This window comes from Pongo abelii, chromosome 6, assembly GCF_028885655.2.
Source record: "Pongo abelii isolate AG06213 chromosome 6, NHGRI_mPonAbe1-v2.0_pri, whole genome shotgun sequence".
Taxonomy (NCBI): domain Eukaryota; kingdom Metazoa; phylum Chordata; class Mammalia; order Primates; family Hominidae; genus Pongo; species Pongo abelii.
In genome coordinates this window covers 82,415,155-82,429,735 of record NC_071991.2, presented here as the reverse complement: position 1 = coordinate 82,429,735, position 14,581 = coordinate 82,415,155, and the positions used below count along the sequence as shown (strand labels likewise).

At 37.7% G+C, this 14,581-nt stretch overlaps 1 protein-coding gene across 2 annotated transcripts; it reads left to right on the top strand.

The window, feature by feature from the left end:
* Nucleotides 1–8,975: 8,975 nt before the first annotated feature.
* Nucleotides 8,976–14,197, top strand: GNG11 (G protein subunit gamma 11). 2 transcript variants are annotated; one of them, XM_002818249.5, is made up of 2 exons: nt 8,976–9,520; nt 13,774–14,197. In XM_002818249.5, exons 1-2 carry the CDS (start codon nt 9,425–9,427, stop codon nt 13,897–13,899), a joined length of 222 nt encoding a protein of 73 aa, XP_002818295.1. In that variant the 5' UTR covers nt 8,976–9,424; the 3' UTR covers nt 13,900–14,197. The 2 variants fall into 2 exon arrangements, with proteins under 2 accessions (XP_002818295.1, XP_063582150.1); XM_063726080.1 differs by lacking the exon at nt 13,774–14,197 and adding an exon at nt 12,775–12,918 and having other exon boundaries at nt 9,033–9,520.
* The last annotated feature ends 384 nt before the right edge of the window (nt 14,198–14,581 follow it).

Genomic DNA, 14,581 nt, shown 5'->3' with positions numbered 1-14,581 from the left:
TTGTTTGTTTGTTTGTTTTGTATAAAACTAGTGAAAAACTAGTGATTAGGATAGATTATCTGAATAGTTGTAATCCCTTAGATCACAAATGGGTATATAAAAAGAAGCCTAATAAATGTCCTCTATTATTATACTTCCCGTGGACATTTTCCCACCATCTGGAATTTGGTCATACTGATTGATCCCTCCATCTGAAATCTCCCTCCACTCCACCCCATTTCAGCCTTTTGAAATCCTACTCTTCTTATGAGACTATCTCTCCCAATCTACCTCAAGAGTATTTTGTGTATCTCTTAAGTCATTTAACATTACTTTACTTTCTCTTATTATAATTTCTATGGTTGTCTTAATTTCAGTGCTGTATTGGAAATTTCCCAAGCCAAAAGATCTGTTCATCTTTGAAATTGTCATATCAACTAACAAATTGTCTGGACAATGTAATTGACTTTAAAAGCAGGCAAGAATAGTGCTTATAAAATGTTTATATTGGATAATTCAGAATTCTTATTGACAATTAACGATTAAATCACCAGTAGGGGACAATTCCTGTTGCTTAAAACACAGATTGTCAGCAGGTTTTGAGTAAGACAGAAATCACAGGAAGGAAGGAAGTATAGAGAAAGATGGTCCAGGAAGAAGGAAATGAAATCATGGCTGTCCCACAGGCTACAGAGCTATAACTGTCAGTGACTTTGGTTTGTTCAGAATTTGTTATTTCAGGACTGGGATAACTAGGTTAAAGAAAATGAAGTAAGACTACAAGGTAACAAAAACCACTCCCACACAACCTTAACATGTGACTCTTTAACAAAATTTTCTAGTGTCATTAATGAGAATGAGTTATTATAGATACTACAACATATCATTTGAGCTACTTGGACTTTAAAGGTATTTTACACACATAGGTGAGTGTAAGCTTTAGTAAGAAGAAAAAAAAAAGAAAAGAAAACACCTTACTGTTGTTTTAATTTGTACTGGTTTTATTTTAGCCAAATTTTAAAACCAAGCTAATATCAGTCTTCCTAAATTACTAAAATGTGAGTTAACATGAGGAAAATAGTAAACTGAGTAATGAGAATGATCAATTATGTATGATGGGAGTTAAAGTCTTATAGAAAAAAATGGTGAGGGAAATCTGTTTTTTTATTTTTTATTGTATTGTATTGTATTGTATTGTATTCTTTTGAGACAGAGTCTCACTGTCTCACGCAGGCTGGAGTGCAGTGGTACGATCTCGACTCACTTGCAACCTCTGCCTCCCTGGTTCAAGTAATTCAGTCCCACCACACCCGGCTAACTCTTTTTGTATTTTTAGTAGAGAAGAGATTTTGCCATGTTGGCCAGGTTGGTCTCAAATTCCTAACCTCAAGTGATCCTCCCGCCTCGGCCTTCCAAAGTAGTGGTATTACAGGCCTGAGCCACCACTCCTGGCCGGAGAAATCATTCTGATATCATGAATTATAAGTAGTTGCTAAGATACTCAGAGCATCAGACACAGTTCATCTTTTGACTTGGCATTCTCTTCATCTAGAAAAGGAATCTCAGGGTCGGGTGCAGTGGCTCACTCCTGTAACCCAGCACTTTGGGAGGCCTAGATGGGAGGATCACCTGAGGTCAGCAGTTCGAGACCAGCCTGGCCAACATGGTGAACCCTGTCTCCACCAAAACAAAAACAAACTTAAATATACACAATTAGCTGGGCGTGGTGGTGTGTGCCTCTAATTCCAGCTACTCAGGAGGCTGAGGCAGGAGAATCACTTGAACCCAGAAGGTGGAGGGTGGAGGTTGCAGTGAGTGGAGATCACGTCATGTGTATACTTCTGAGAATTCAGGGATGATGATAAGCTTGGAATTTAATAATTATTCATTCTCTTCCACCTTTACGAGTCACATTTTTGGAATGAGGAAAAAGATTTAATCAGTATGAAATCTGATGACATCCTTGACTTCTGTTGCCAGTTGTGATCTGATTCCTGGGTCTTGTCTCCTTTGATGTTGGAGGCAGTGTCTGCTGGGAATCTTTAGCTGGAGCGTGGCCAGCTGTTTTTCCTTTGTCTGGAGATATATCCAGAAGGAGTGGAAAGGGTGCAACTTTCTTCTTTCCTACGAAGTACATATGCATTGGTGGAAAGCAGAGAGAATCAAACTGAAATTATACAACCTGAAAATTTATTGCAGTAAATAAATTCTTGGCATCTGGAGTATTCTGTTTTAAACCAAATGAGTCATCCCTTTTTCCTTCCCCTTAAGGTATCCAAATGTTGTGAAGAAGAGATTACATTGAAGAATGATCTGGCGAGGATCCACTGGTAAAGGGCATCACAGAGGACAAAAGTCCCTTCAAGGAGTTCAAAGGAGGCTGTTTGATTTCAAAATACCAAAAAAAGAAAAAAAAATTAAACAAATTCTTGGAAGTATCTCAAACATTAATAAAAATGTGGAGTTTTTTCACACATAATACTACTACTAAGCATGTACGTGAATTTTTAAATTTATAGATACAAACTTTTAATAAAAATTGGTGTGTGGTAACCCATCATTCTATGTTTTTCTTAACATAGCTGGCACAGGGTTTAACACATAATTGCCAATAAATATTGCTTAAAGTTCTTTAAAAAGAACTATGTGTTATAAATGATTCTATATTATTCTGAGTTGTCAGCATATATTTACTGTTTTATGTTTTTTCACTTCCCTTTCAACACTTACAACTTTCTACCCAGAAATTGTATGGTTAAATTTCTGTTTTCTTTCCCAAACTTTCTCTTGCTTAAGGAATTAGGAAGCTTATTTTTCTGATACGCAGAAATGCCATCATTTCTTGTGACTTTTCCCCAGAATGCCAACTGGGTTGAGGGTTCAGTCTGTGGTCACGGAGCACAGTGAATTTAACCAGCACCAGAATCACGGTTATAAGCATGCACTTAGGAGCCAGACAGTTCTGGCTCTGCCACTTTACTGCTCAACTCACTTTGGATAAGCTACTTAATTCTTTCTAAATTTGTTTCTCCTAGCATAGGATGAAGACAATAATGGTTATATCTTCTGTTTTGTGTGGGGGTTAAGTAATACACTAATGCAACTATAACACTCAGCATATTACCTGGCCCATGGTAAGATACAATAAGTGTTAACTAGTATTATTACTGAGAAAGGATCTAGACAAAATTTCTAAAATACTTCAAGAAACATGCTATTTTACCCTAACCTCATGAAGACTCAACACCACAGTCTTTTCTTTAACAAGGTGAGCACACATGAGAGAGAAATCTCCATCACCTACATCAGGTCCTTCTGGCATCCTATTGAGTTTACATGAGTCACATTTCACTACCATTGTGTTAATGACTAAGAGAAAACTTGCCTCTGCTTCTGTAACAAATGACAAGTTGTAATTACCTAAATCAGAAACCTCTTTTGTGGTCAGTGTTTTCTTGTTGCTGTCTCACATTTACAGTGCTATTTTGTATACTTCAGCGATCAGAATACTCAGAAATACTAATTGACTGTCATCCTTTAAAAAAAAATTAAAATTATCTATTATTTGGTCTGGAAGGGAGTCTGAAAGTTGTACCAAAGTTTGGCTCCTAGCACAATGCCCTCCCACTCTGATCATCATAAATGCTCAACTAATATCTGTTGACTCTCGTCTAAACCCTTCATTTTGAAATGGAGAAAATAAAGTTTCAGAGAAGTCACCTGAGAAATTTCTTCGGTCAAGACTCTGGGCTTCTGACTGAACGGTCAGCAACATACCCCACCATGTGTCTTCATGAAATATGCTCTGAGTATTAAGGGATTCCGGGATTAGTTACTGAATATCTTATCTATTTTTCCTCAAGAAAAGCTTTTTATCCTCCTATTTAAGTTTACAAAACCCTCTCCATACAGCCCTCCCAACCTCCACCAAGCACTTCCTGTCTCTCTCTCGCACTCTATTTTCCCCCGTAGCACCGTCACTATCTGGCATACTACAATTTGTTTATTTAATTGTGGTTTGTCTCTAGAAGTTTTCCACCTGCAAGTTAGTATTTATTTAGTGAAGTGTTCAGTATATCTCCCTTTCTCTGATTAAAATAAATACAAAGTAAGTACATGCGATGGCATTCAGTAACCTGTAGAAGATGGTCCTAACCAACATCTCTAACTTTCAGTTTACCATTGGAGGCAGAGTTTGAAGCCCAACAATTCAAAATTAAAACCCTGACTCTTCCACCTTGTCATTGAGAACTTGGACAAATGACTTGAACTTTTTGAATCTGTTTTTTTTTTTCATATATAAAGTTAGTGATTAGGGTAGATTATCTGAATACTTATAATCTCTTAGATCAGAAACGGGTACATAGAAAGAAGCCTAATAAATGTCCTCTATTATTATACTTCCCATGGACATTTTCCCACCATCTGGAATTTGGTCATACTGATCCCTCCACCTGAAATCTCCCTCCACTCCACCCCATTTCAGCCTTTTGAAATCCTACTCTTCTTATGAGACTATCTCTCCCATTCTACCTCAAGAGTATTTTGTGTGTCTCTTAAATCATTTAACATTACTTTACTTTTTCTCATTATAATTTCTACGGTTGTTTTAATTTCAGTACTACATTGGAAATTTCCCAAGTCAGAAGCACTGTTCATCTTTGAAAAGTGTCATATCAACTAACAAATTGTCTGGACAATGTAATTGACTTTAAAAGCAGGCAAGAGTGCTGCTTATAAAAGTTTATATTGGATCAAACTTCCTAAATGCCTAAATAATGCGTTTACATGAGGAAAATAGTAAACTAAGTAATCAGAATGATCAGTTATATATGATGGGAGTTAAAGTAATATAGAAACAAAATTGGTAAGAGAAAGCATTTTTTAAAATTTTTATTTTATTTTATTTTATTTTTTTGAGAAGGAGTCTTACTCTCTCGCCCAGGCTGGAGTGCAGTGGTACGATCTTGGCTCACTGCAACGTCTGCCTCCTGGGTTCAACCAATTTCGTGCCACCACGCTTGGCTATTTTTTTTTCTTTTTTTTTTTTTTTCAGTAGAGAAGGGATTTCATCATTCCGGCCAGGCTGGTCTTGAACTCTTGACCTCATGTGAGCCTCCTGCCTCAGCCTCCCAAAGTGCTGGGATTACAGATGAGAGCCACCACTCCCAGCCAGAGAAATCATTTTGATATCATGAATCATAAGTAGTTGCTAAGATACTCGGAGCATCAGACACAGATCATCCTTTGACTTGGCATTCTCTTCATCTAGAAAAGGAATCTTAGGGCTGGGTGCAGTGGCTCACGCCTGTAATCCCAGCACTTTGGGAGGCCTAGGTGGGAGGATTACCTGAGATCAGGAGTTTGAGACCAGCCTGGCCAACATGGTGAAACCCCGTCTCTACTAAAAAAGAAAAGAAAAAAAGAAAAACAAAATTAGCTGGCTGTGGTGGCACACGCCTATAATCCCAGCTACTCGGGAGGCTGAGGCAGCAGAATCACTTGAACCCGGAAGTCGGAGGTTGCAGTGAGCAGAGATCGCGCCATTGCACTCCAGCCTGGGCAACAAGAGCGAAACTCCTTCCCCTGCCCAAGAAAAAAAAAAAAGAAAAGGAATCTTAAGTAGGTAGTTACAGGAAACAAATGAGCTCCTGAAAATTGCCTCATGATTGTTTTAACAGATTAAAACAAATATCAAATGAACCAAGAGCATGTAAAATGTACTTTCTTTAAAGAAACCATAATTTCAAGGGTCGAAACAGTTACTATGCACTTTTTAAATTTATTTATTTATTTATTTATTTTTTTGTAGAGACCGGGGTCTTGGTATGTTGCCTAGGCTGGTCTCAAACTCCTGAACCTTTGGTCTCACGTGATCCTCCTGTATCGGCCTCTCAAAGTCACTCTATAAATTTTAGAAGAACAGACTTTGAAAGGTAACCTAGTTCACTTATACCAAATAAAAAAGCAGAAATAATGTGTTTCTTGCAAAAATCACAAGACAAAATAAGACCAGAATCCTGATCTTTTTTGAGTTCAAGTTAGTATTAGCTCAATTCCAGTTTAACTGCCTTCAATGTTTTATTTTTCTTCATATAGATTTTTAACAACATAATAAATCACAAAAATTGTCAAAACCTTGTTTTCCCTATTTTTGCATACCAAAGTAAAAATTCCATGGTTGTTACTCTTTTATAATTTAAAAGTGAAAATGGTCACTTTTATTTTTATTAACTAATTTCTATAAAACATTTGTGAAAAGACAGTGGGCTAATTAATCAAAGTTCATTGCTGGTTGCACCTGTCATTTTTACTAAAGAATGGTTTCTACTCATACTACTTGTAAAATAACTTTTACTGAGGTAATATGTAAAATATAAGTAAAAACTTAACAAAACATTTGGACACAGCTAAACAAATTTTAAAAAGACAAATTTTAAAATTTATTTATTCAAAATTTTTGAATATTGCTGATAAACTATTTCTGCAAGTATACATGAGAAATTACTTAACATAGTTCTTCTCTGGCAGGTAAATTCAGTGTCTAGGCATAGAATACTACACATCCTTTTGTTAAAAAAAAATGTTCTCATCATTTTACGATTTAAAACCAAACAGAGCCAAGCACGGTGGCTCACGCCTGTAATCCCAGCACTTTGGGAGGCCAAGGTGGGTGGATCACGAGGTCAGGAGATCGAGACCATCTTGGCTAACAGTGAAACCCCGTCTCTACTAAAAATACAAAAAATTTAGCTGGGCGTGGTGGTGGGCCCCTGTAGTCCCAGCTACTCGGGAGGCTGAGGCAGGAGAATAACGTGAACCCAGGAGGCAGACCTTGCAGAGAGCCGAGATAGCGCCACTGCACTCCAGCCTGGGCGACAGAGCAAGAACCCGTCTCAAAAAAAATAAACAAACAAACAAACAAAAAACCAGCAACAATAAAACCTTTTTCAGAATGCTGTGTGATCATGCAATTTCAACATTTTGCAATTCACTTCAGTTTAATTAATTTACTTAAGATATTAGAATATGAATTATTTAATAACAATAAAAAAGACTAACAAGTATTTTGTTTCTAATATGTCTCATAATATGATGCAAAAAGTTAAAGAACCAATATCGGCTTATAAATATTTATCCCTCTAAGCAACTAGATGATTTCATGGGAAAGAAATTTCAAAGCCAAAATAATTATATTTTTATGACTTAGAACAAACACACATTAACAAAAAATTAGCCAGGTGTGGTGGCGGGCGCCTGTAGTCCCAGCTCCTCCTCGGGAGGTTCAGGCAGGAGAATGGCGTGAACCCGGGAGGCGGAGATTGCAGTGAGCCGAGATCGTGCCACTCATTCCAGCCTGGGCGACAGAGGAAGGCTCCGTCTCAAAAAAAAAAAAAAAAAAAAAAAAAAGAAAGAACAAACACACAATAATTTATTTAACCAATTTATTTAACTTAGGTGCTGAACCTATTTAATTTAGGCCACATTCACGTTGATTACTTTCACTAATTTATTTAAGGTATTTTTAACCAACCTTTTAAATTTAAGTAATAGAAAATTTTAAAAATGAATTAGTGCAGAAGACAGATACGGACATTTGTCTCGTCTCTCTGCTTATTTACAAGTAAACTTCAGCAGATGCTCTAACTACTTTGAGCCTGGAAAACCCTGGTATTTCAAATATTGAAAGTGAAGCTCTTAAACATTTTCTTTGTGAAAATGATTTATCATATATAGACATACCAACACAATCAGAGACACAACATAGCTTAGCTGATTCACTACCTTCCCTGCCTTACTATACATTTTACAAATTAGAAAACCAAAACTAAGAAAAATTAAGTGACTTCTTCAGTGATGGCCTGTGGCAGAGCTGGAACTACAAGCCAGGAGTATTCATTAAGTGGTTCACTGTTCTTTTCATTCTAATTTATTCATTGAGGATGAGCGGAGCGTGGTAAGAAACTAGGAACAAACAAAAAGTCCTGCTTCCTAAACAGGGAATGGTCATGGGTGTCTTGGGTCAGCTACTCTGAAATATTAAGTTAATGCCTCCACTCTTCACTTGCATTTGACTCTGTGAGGAAGGAGGTTATCTCTGGAAAGAAAGAGAAATATCCAACTGCTAGGGAAGGTTTCTTACATTCATGTTTGATTTTTCTTCTATTCTTTTGACCACCATTAACAAGACTTTAGTTACAGTTAAAGGGAAAGTTTTATTGCATGTAAACTTTTTTCACATCGGACACTTTTCCTGGCTTTCCAGAGCAACAGCTAGATAAATAGTGCTTTCCAGAAAGTGGAGAAACGAATGCTAAATGAATCCACTGCCTACATCCCGGAAGGTTCAGGAGCCAGGAATTCAAAATCCTTGGTGTCAAGTGTCACCCAAAACTTGGGGTTGGGGAGTGGAGAAAGGCTTTCGGTTAAGAACTTTAAGATTCCTGCTTCTGTCTTCTCTTATGTTACCCTTTGATGCACCACTCTACAAAACATTCCCCCGGAAAAATAAAAAAATACAAACTCTGCTGCTGTTGAGGATGCAGATGATTATTTAATAACAGAAAATGTTCTTGCAACTTGTAAACGATATTCACACCCTGTTGCCCTCTCCTCGCCCAAAATGTATAAACCCATATTAGGCCTCGAACAGGCCGGATGCACACAAATGAGTAGAGCACTGGTGGGTATTTCTGGGATTAGGGCTAAGCTTCATTTTCTTTTCAGCCTTTTCTTAAGCGTCCATATTCCCCACTATGCATTTATTACGTTGGTGCAAAACTAATTGCACCAACCTATATATGTAATTGAAGAAAAGTAATTACTTTTGCACCAACCTATGTATGTAATTAGGGAAAAGCTATATCTAGCATATTTTTAAAACTCTTTGAGAGGTGAAGGGTAGTTATTTCCTGCTGGGTAGTGTACTCCTTTTCCTAGCTTCACAAACAAAACCCGGATGTGACTTGGAAACGGAAAAAAAAAAAAAAAGGGTGGGGGGCGCGGATAACAAAAAGTAAAACTTCTGCTGTTCCCAGTTCTGCAGCCCCAGCCCAGCCCAGCCGTCCTCCGCGGGCGTGGCAGGTCCTGAGTCAGGGCCTGTCCGGGGCCAGCATCCCTGCTGGGCGATTGAGCAGCGGGAAGCTGCCTGGACCCAGTCTCAAACTTAACCCTAACCTAGCACCCGGGCAGGCCTCCTGGGTTGCGGGGACTTGAGAAAAGGCAGAGTTCTCAGGTCCTAGGAAGCTGGGGCGCGCTGGCGTGACAAGCGTCCCGGAGAAAGCCAAGCCCTCGGGGAGCTGGGGACCGCAGCAGGGCTGCAGTCACATCCTGCGCGGGCGGGCGGCGGGCCAGGCCCCGCAGTTGTTTCGGGACGTGCCGAGCTTCGCAGCTCTTCCAGCAGCTCTGCTGCCCGAGCTAGCCCGATCCCAGTTCTGGGGCGAAAATGCCTGCCCTTCACATCGAAGATTTGCCAGAGAAGGAAAAACTGAAAATGGAAGTTGAGCAGCTTCGCAAAGAAGTGAAGTTGCAGAGACAACAAGTAAGTTGGCTGTTCCGGAATATTTCTTTCTCTGAAATGAAGCAGGGTCCGATTTTTCCCGCTTAGTAACAGTAAAGCAAATAGTTTAGCTTATTTTTTTCCCCTTTGTAGCTTCTCTTCTCATCACCCTTTGGCAGTGCCTGGGGACTGCCAGCTGATGTGGGGAAATCCTAGGAGGTAGAGGAGGGAGCAAGGATCTGATAAGTAATTTAAGGCCAATGTCCTAACTTTTAAGATGCCTAGGAAGGGGAAAGTAGACAAGAAATCTTGCTTTCCATTAGACAGCTGTTTTTCAAAACTCACTTGTAGGAAAAAAGCGGATAGCTACTTGGTTCTTTGATCTTTTACACTACTAGAAAGGATGATATTTGAAAGAAATTTTCTAAAACCGTATTTTAAAGTCTTACAAGTACATTATTTAATTTTAAATGTCACCAGTGGCCTTCAGTGATATGCAAAGAACAGTCCACCGAAACTTGGGAGCAAAATATTAGAATTTCTATATTTATTTGTAAATCTTGTCCCTTTATAATTTTCACTTTATGTTTTATAAGTGTGCGATTAATACAGTAGTATCTGTACTTATTTATAAATTATTATACATACACTGTGGTGCATATGAAAAATTTTTTAGTGATCACAATTTAAAAGTTTTAGAGACTATTGATAGAGATTACCATTTCAGTGAGAACATATGACCCAGTATTCAATATTCTCCACTGAAACGTCTTGGGAGTTTTATAAGTTTTACTTCAATTTCTTACTGGTCATCAGGACCTTCCTTCAGACACTAATCCCTCTTCCTGTTTTAACTCAGTCAGGCATCCTGTAGACTAGGAAAGGTCTTTGAATAGATATTGTTTAAAGATAATTAACCTTTCCTCTTCAGCAAGAAAATTTTGAACTGATCTTATTTATTATGGTTTAGCACTAGAAAAAAAAATTAAGAAAAACAATGGAATGAAGCATTATAATAAGCTCACTTGCCTTCCTGTTCTAGTTATAATAAATCTGTTAAGGGCAAGAGTCTTCACTGTTGAGTGATGATTAGAAGATGCAGGCATTTTTGTGTTTTACTTTTTACATATTTCTTTTCTCAAATTTAACCTTTCACATCCAAATCCCTGCTCTTCCTAGCTTTTATAATGAGATGTCCCTTCTATCATGTTAAGGGTTTGTAGCTTTAAAAATACCAATGCGTTTAAAGGGGAAAAAAAGGAAGTTACACTACCCAATCAATAAGCACGCTTCTTGAAACCTTAAGGGACCCATTTTATGGATGGCGACGTTCCCAGTACAGCAAGTGCTGGCCACTTAGATATGTTCACACAATAAACCTTAGGAGTTACATATTAAACAGAGTTTCATATGCTGAAGTACAGCATTGTCTACACGAGGTTCTAATATCTTAATATTTGGTATCACTGTGCAGAACTTAGGATAAAAGACAATTGTCTTCTATTTACTCAGAGTTTCAAGTTAGCTATTGGACAGGGATGTGGATGCAACCGACTATGTAAAAATTGACTGTATCATTCATTAGCAGTTTCTCCCTGCTAGCCAGCCTGACCCTTTAGGACACGGCCTGTGGCATCAACTTCCCACCTCCAGAAACCTCAAGTGTATGCCAGAGGGAGAAAAAACTTTGGGTATATGTATCCTTAGGAAACACAGAAAGAGGCATCTAAATCTCAACAATAATATTAAGACATTTGATTATACACTTGGAATTATACATTATTATTGCTAGGCAAGCATTGGAATGCTTAGAGATCATTCATCTTCCTCACTTTAAGGATTAAAAAAAACTTGAGTCCCACAAAGGCTAACTGATTCCACGTTTAAGACCACAGAGATAGATAGTGATAGGGCAGGTACTAAAACATTCTTCTTATGCCCAGTCCATTATTCAGTCAATAAATAGTTAACATCTGGGCTACGTGTTCAGTCCTTAACTTAGGCCCAGACAAAACTTGCAAGTTGCATTCTGGCTGTAGTTAAATGTTTATCAAACATATCCTTTTGATTATGGAAGGAAATGTATCAGAGGAGTAATTACTCACATTTGGAGGTTACAGACCTCTTCTGAAACCTAATGAAAAAACCTTGTAAGAAAAGATTCAATGTAGGGAGCATGTATCTTGTTGAGAAATTAACCTGAGACAGACTCTAAGTTATGGACACGTGCATTATCAACTCTAAAAATTCACTTAAAATGCATGCACTCTGAATGTCAACAAACGAGAGCAAATGTTACCTGAAAGAATTGTACTTGAAAGATTTTATTTTGCCAGATTTTAAGTCACAGAACTACATCACCTAGTTTTCAATTTGAGGTCAGAGGCTTCCACACTGATTTGCAAAGGATAATCATTTGGGGTGTGGAAGTAAACTATTAACATTGCTATTTCTGTTTAGTTTTAAACCTCACCCATTTATAATTTCCAGTTTATGTTTTATAATTTTGCATGATGTATTAACAAAGCAGTGTCTGTACTTATTTGTAGTTAAAAATTATATTCATTTTGGGATACATATGCAAACATGTTTTAGTAGTAACCATTAAAACAATTTGAGGTTACTAATTTAGATTACTAATTCAATGGGAACATTTGCCCAGTTTTCATAGGTCTCCATTTAAATTTGCTGGTGCGGCCCGGCGCCGTGTCCCACACCTGTAATCCCAGCACTTTGGGAGGCCAAGGCAGGCGGATCACGAGGTCAGGAGATCAAGACCATGCTGGCTAACGTGGTGAAACCCCGTCTCTACTAAAAATACAAAAAATTAGCCAGGCATGGTGGTGGGCGCCTGTAGTACCAGCTACTCGGGAGGCTGAGGCAGGAGAATGGCTAGAATCTGGGAGGCGGAGCTTCCAGTGAGCCGAGATCCCGCCACTGCACTCCAGCCTGGGCAACAGAGCAAGACTCCGTCTCAAAAATAAATAAAAAATTAAATTAAATTAAATTAAATTAAATTTGCTGGTACTTCTGTAATTTTTACTTTAAATTTCTTACTAGCAATACAGGCCTTCATTAAAACCCTAATTTATTTTCTTTTGTTTTTATTCTTTTTTTAACTCATTCTTGCAACCTGTCTTTTAAGGATAGATAGACTTTTTGAAGAAACTATTCTTTTAAGAATAGACTTTTTGAAGACACTATTCAATTTTTTCTCCATCGCAGAAAAAAAAATTTATTCTCAGATAAGCCTAGTAAGTCTCAGATAAGTCTTTTCTTATGATCATTGCCCTCAGGCAGCAGGAAGAAATTCTGAGGAGCAACACAGAGTGCGATATTTGGACAACTCCAGTCTTTCCAGAGTCAGGCTTTTTCCAAAGCTTCTATCATTTCGTGAAATTTCAGAACATGGCACACACCCGTAAGTGAGAATCGTGGCATTACACACCCCAAAACGTTTGGGGATTATCTACTACTGCACCTGCTCATTAGCATGGAAAATTAAAATAAGATTATATTTCAGTTCCTAAAATATTGTAGACATGGCATAATTGTATTTTAGCAGAGGAAGGAAATCATATGAGACACAATGGAAAAAAATTGCTGGAGATGATTTATTTAATGCAGTGACTTTCAAACATTTTTTAATTTGACCAACGACCAACAGTAAGAAATATATTTTACATAGGTTGTATCATAGGTATAGTAATAGAATAAAAATATTGGAGTGCAGAGCCCAGATTTTATATATGTATTATATATATAATACACACACACACACACACACACACACACATACTATGCAGCCATAAAAAATGATGAGTTCACATCCTTTGTAGGGACATGGATGAAATTGGAAATCATCATTCTCAGTAAACTATCGCAAGAACAAAAAACCAAACACCGCATATTCTCACTCATAGGTGGGAATTGAACAATGAGAACACATGGACACAGGAAGGGGAACATCACACTCTGGGGACTGTTGTGGGGTGGGGGGAGGGGGGAGGGATAGCATTGGGAGATATACCTAATGCTAGATGACGAGTTGGTGGGTGCAGCGCACCAGCATGGCACATGTATACATATGTAACTTACCTGCACATTGCACACATGTACCATAAAACCTAAAGTATAATAATAATAATAATAATAATAAAAAAAAAAAAAAGAAAAAAAAAAAAAAAAAAATGTTTAAAAACTTCTTGTATTCAATTATACTTATTTCATTAAGGCGTAGCGACAAAGTTTAAACAACCCTAACCTAATGTATTCTCTTTTTTTCTGTACTTAAGGTGTCTAAATGTTCTGAAGAAATAAAGAACTATATTGAAGAACGTTCTGGAGAGGATCCTCTAGTAAAGGGAATTCCAGAAGACAAGAACCCCTTTAAAGAAAAAGGCAGCTGTGTTATTTCATAAATAACTTGGGAGAAACTGCATCCTAAGTGGAAGAACTAGTTTGTTTTAGTTTTCCCAGATAAAACCAACATGCTTTTTAAGGAAGGAAGAATGAAATTAAAAGGAGACTTTCTTAAGCACCATATAGATAGGATTATGTATAAAAGCATATGTGCTACTCATCTTTGCTCACTATGCAGTCTTTTTTAAGAGGGCAGAGAGTATCATATGTACAATTATGGAAATAAGAACATTGCTTGAGCATGACACTTCTTTCAGTATACTGCTTGATGCTTCAAATAAAGTTTTGTCTTGGGAAGATGAGTGTTGGTGATTTAAGAAGACACTTTTCATGCATTAACTTTTATATGTCTGCCCGTAATCTTTTGGGTGTGGAGTACGATTGGGTTTGGAATATGATTCAGAAGATTAGATGGTTCATCAGATCACATCTCCAATCTCTGCGTCAGTGGTTTAGAGTGCTGAGTTCTGACCTCTGGAATGTGTTTGATCTAACCTTAACTATTAAGAAACTGAGCAGGTAGAATTCCTATAACATTGACAGAAGTCAGATTATCTGAGTCAGGAACAAGGCCAAGCCACATCTATGTTAGTACTTCCCTAGTTTATCATCATTTAGATCTTCTTAATAGTGTTCCTGTAGCAGTAGCCTTGAAGAAAATACTGAGTTGGGGTTCAGGAA